Below are 2500 nucleotides of genomic sequence, written 5' to 3'. Positions count from 1 at the left end.
AAGCAAATGTAGTTTGCTTTGTAGTCTTCTTCTTGGGTTTGGTTTGGATGCCTGGGTGTGTGTAGGCACACTCCATTCAGGTGGGCAACACACCTGGGTCATGACTCGTGGACCATATACTGCTATTACTTTCTGGGAGTCCTCAACAGGTAACAGAAACTTCTTAATCCTTTTATTTATTTTTTCACAACTAATTACAATAGATATAACACATTACTCTCAAAATTAATGGGAAAGTTTTGATGGAGGAATAAAAACATCAGAGTATATCTTGAACAAAAATTTCAATTTCCCATGCAAATTGCCTGGCAGATTTTTTCCCATGAATTACACACGCAGAAGGGGAAAAGAGAGAGAGAGAGAGAGAGAGAGAGAGACAAGAGACAAGAGACAAGAGACAGGTTTGAGACACTGTGCAGTGTCAACCTGTTGTCTCATCAATTCACTTTAGCAAATAAGCACGCACACTTCGGGGTAAAAGTCTACAAGCTTGCAGACAGTATCTACATCCTCGAAGGTTGTCATTGACTTGATGGGTGCCACAGGCCTGTTTGGAAAGGATTATGTGGTGCATACCAATAACCGGTACACCTCTCCTTGCCTTTTCCACTACCTGCAGAGTCTAGATGTCATTGCAGTTGGTACGGTTTGTGTCAACCGCAAGTATAAGCCAAAAGACCTCTAGGTAAAGGCCCGTGGTAATGTGGACTATCACAGCACAAAAATGGGCATGTTGTGCCTTCAATGGTATAACAAGAGGCTCATCATAATGCTGTTGACAGTTCACAATAGTGAAGTGGTCACAATCTCAGACTGACATTGTCAACAGAGGTTAAAGCCTTGTGTGGTTATTGACTACAATGTCAGGACATGAATAGCTCAGTCATAGCTGACGTCTTGCAAATCCACCCACAAGGGTGGCAAGTACCACTGTGAGCCATGCTTGGGGGAGGGCTGTCTCCAGGGAGGAGACAGTGTCCACGCACAGGTACCAGCACATCCACACCTTGCATCATTGTTATAGGCAATGCAAAGTGTGCTGTAAAGTGGCCTTGTGCCAATACAAATGTTTCCAGACTTATCACACATAAGAAAATTATGCATGATGTGTATAGAAAGAAAGAAATAGAAAAGAGAAAAACATCTTTGTTCAACCTTCATTAGCACGGTGCTTCTTGCATTGAACAGAATGTAAACTACTTGGAGATATAATGTGAAGTGCAATCAATCTGTTATTTTTTCATATGACATAGATGAATATTTACTTTTGAAAATTGAACAGTACAAAAAATGCAAATACAATTTTACCTGTGTTGCACAACGTGTAAACTATTTGGAGTCTTCTCAACAAAAACAGTATATTACCAGCATGATAAAGCATAACATGCATGACGTGTAGACCATGGAAAACTACAAAACAGCAAAAACGTGTTTGCAGAAAATAACACGATGTTCTTTACTACTGCGCCTTCTGAGCTTCTTGGACAGATAATATGATGTGAAAACAATGAAAAGAATCTATTACTCTTTTGATATAGCATAAGTAAATGAATTTTAACTCTGATTGATACAAAAATATAGAAAAGATAATAGTAACACAATATTACCTGCATTACTCAGAGATAAACTATTTTAACGTAAACAGTCTATTGTCATATCAGAGAAAAATTCTCATCTTCAAACTATGACTACTACCACTGAACAACCCTGATTCCACAAGTGGTTGGCAGTGGTTGCCATGACTTAGGTCCAGCTGAAACCTTCTAAAGGCATATCCTCTCACCCATTTCATTCCCAGACATTCCCTCTACACAACTCAGTTGTTAAGATATGCATGGGAAAATTGACCACTGGCCTTCTCAGAACTTCAAAAAGAGATCTAGCATGTATAATCCAGCTTCCACTATAAATGTCAGTTTGAATCAAATGAGGATATTCATAAATATCTCTAGACTGAATAGAAAATTGGATACAAATATAATGCAAGACTGAATTAATATATAATTTTGCCTCCCTCAAGGAATATGGAAAGTTTCAAATTACAAGCAAGAGGAGGAGAATGTCATTTTCATCTTTTACATTAAATTTTGCTGAAACTACCATCAATGCGTATTTTCTTATCTATGTCCATGTTTTTTACACTCTTAGTGCAATGAAACTACTAAGATTCTGCTATTCTGAATTCTGATGATTTTATTCAGTATAAGCTGTATGCAGTAATTAGTCCTTTGTAAATTCAGACTCTCTTATCATTCTTGGCAGGATGCCGTTATGTCTACAAGTTAGGCCAGAAAGCTGGCCATGATTATGGGACTGTAGGCAGCATCTTTAACCATCAACGCTTCTATGCTTCTGTTCAGGTAATTTTTTGATTTTACATCAAATAGAATCTACTTTTACTTACATAGACGTGAGTAAGATCACTGTTACTTTTGGCAAGCATTTATCTAAAATGAAACTGGATAGATTATGGTGGCTGCTGATGGCTTATCGTTGCACT

The 2500-nt window shown here is 37.9% G+C and overlaps 1 protein-coding gene across 4 annotated transcripts in view; it reads left to right on the top strand.

Moving 5' to 3' along the window:
• The window catches only part of LOC125041367 (centrosomal protein of 76 kDa-like), a 21861-nt gene that overhangs the window by 14170 nt on the left and 5191 nt on the right, over positions 1 to 2500 (top strand). For all 4 annotated transcript variants that reach the window (XM_047636251.1, XM_047636250.1, XM_047636248.1 and 1 more), the window contains 2 exons: positions 1 to 149; positions 2263 to 2360. The exon at positions 1 to 149 is cut by the window's left edge and continues 8 nt beyond it. In XM_047636251.1, the coding sequence (XP_047492207.1) occupies positions 1 to 149; positions 2263 to 2360 (247 nt within the window). The remainder of the gene's footprint in view (positions 150 to 2262; positions 2361 to 2500) is intronic.

This window comes from Penaeus chinensis, chromosome 30 (genome assembly GCF_019202785.1).
Source record: "Penaeus chinensis breed Huanghai No. 1 chromosome 30, ASM1920278v2, whole genome shotgun sequence".
Taxonomy (NCBI): Eukaryota; Metazoa; Arthropoda; class Malacostraca; order Decapoda; family Penaeidae; genus Penaeus; species Penaeus chinensis.
This window is presented reverse-complemented; position numbering and strand designations above follow the sequence as displayed.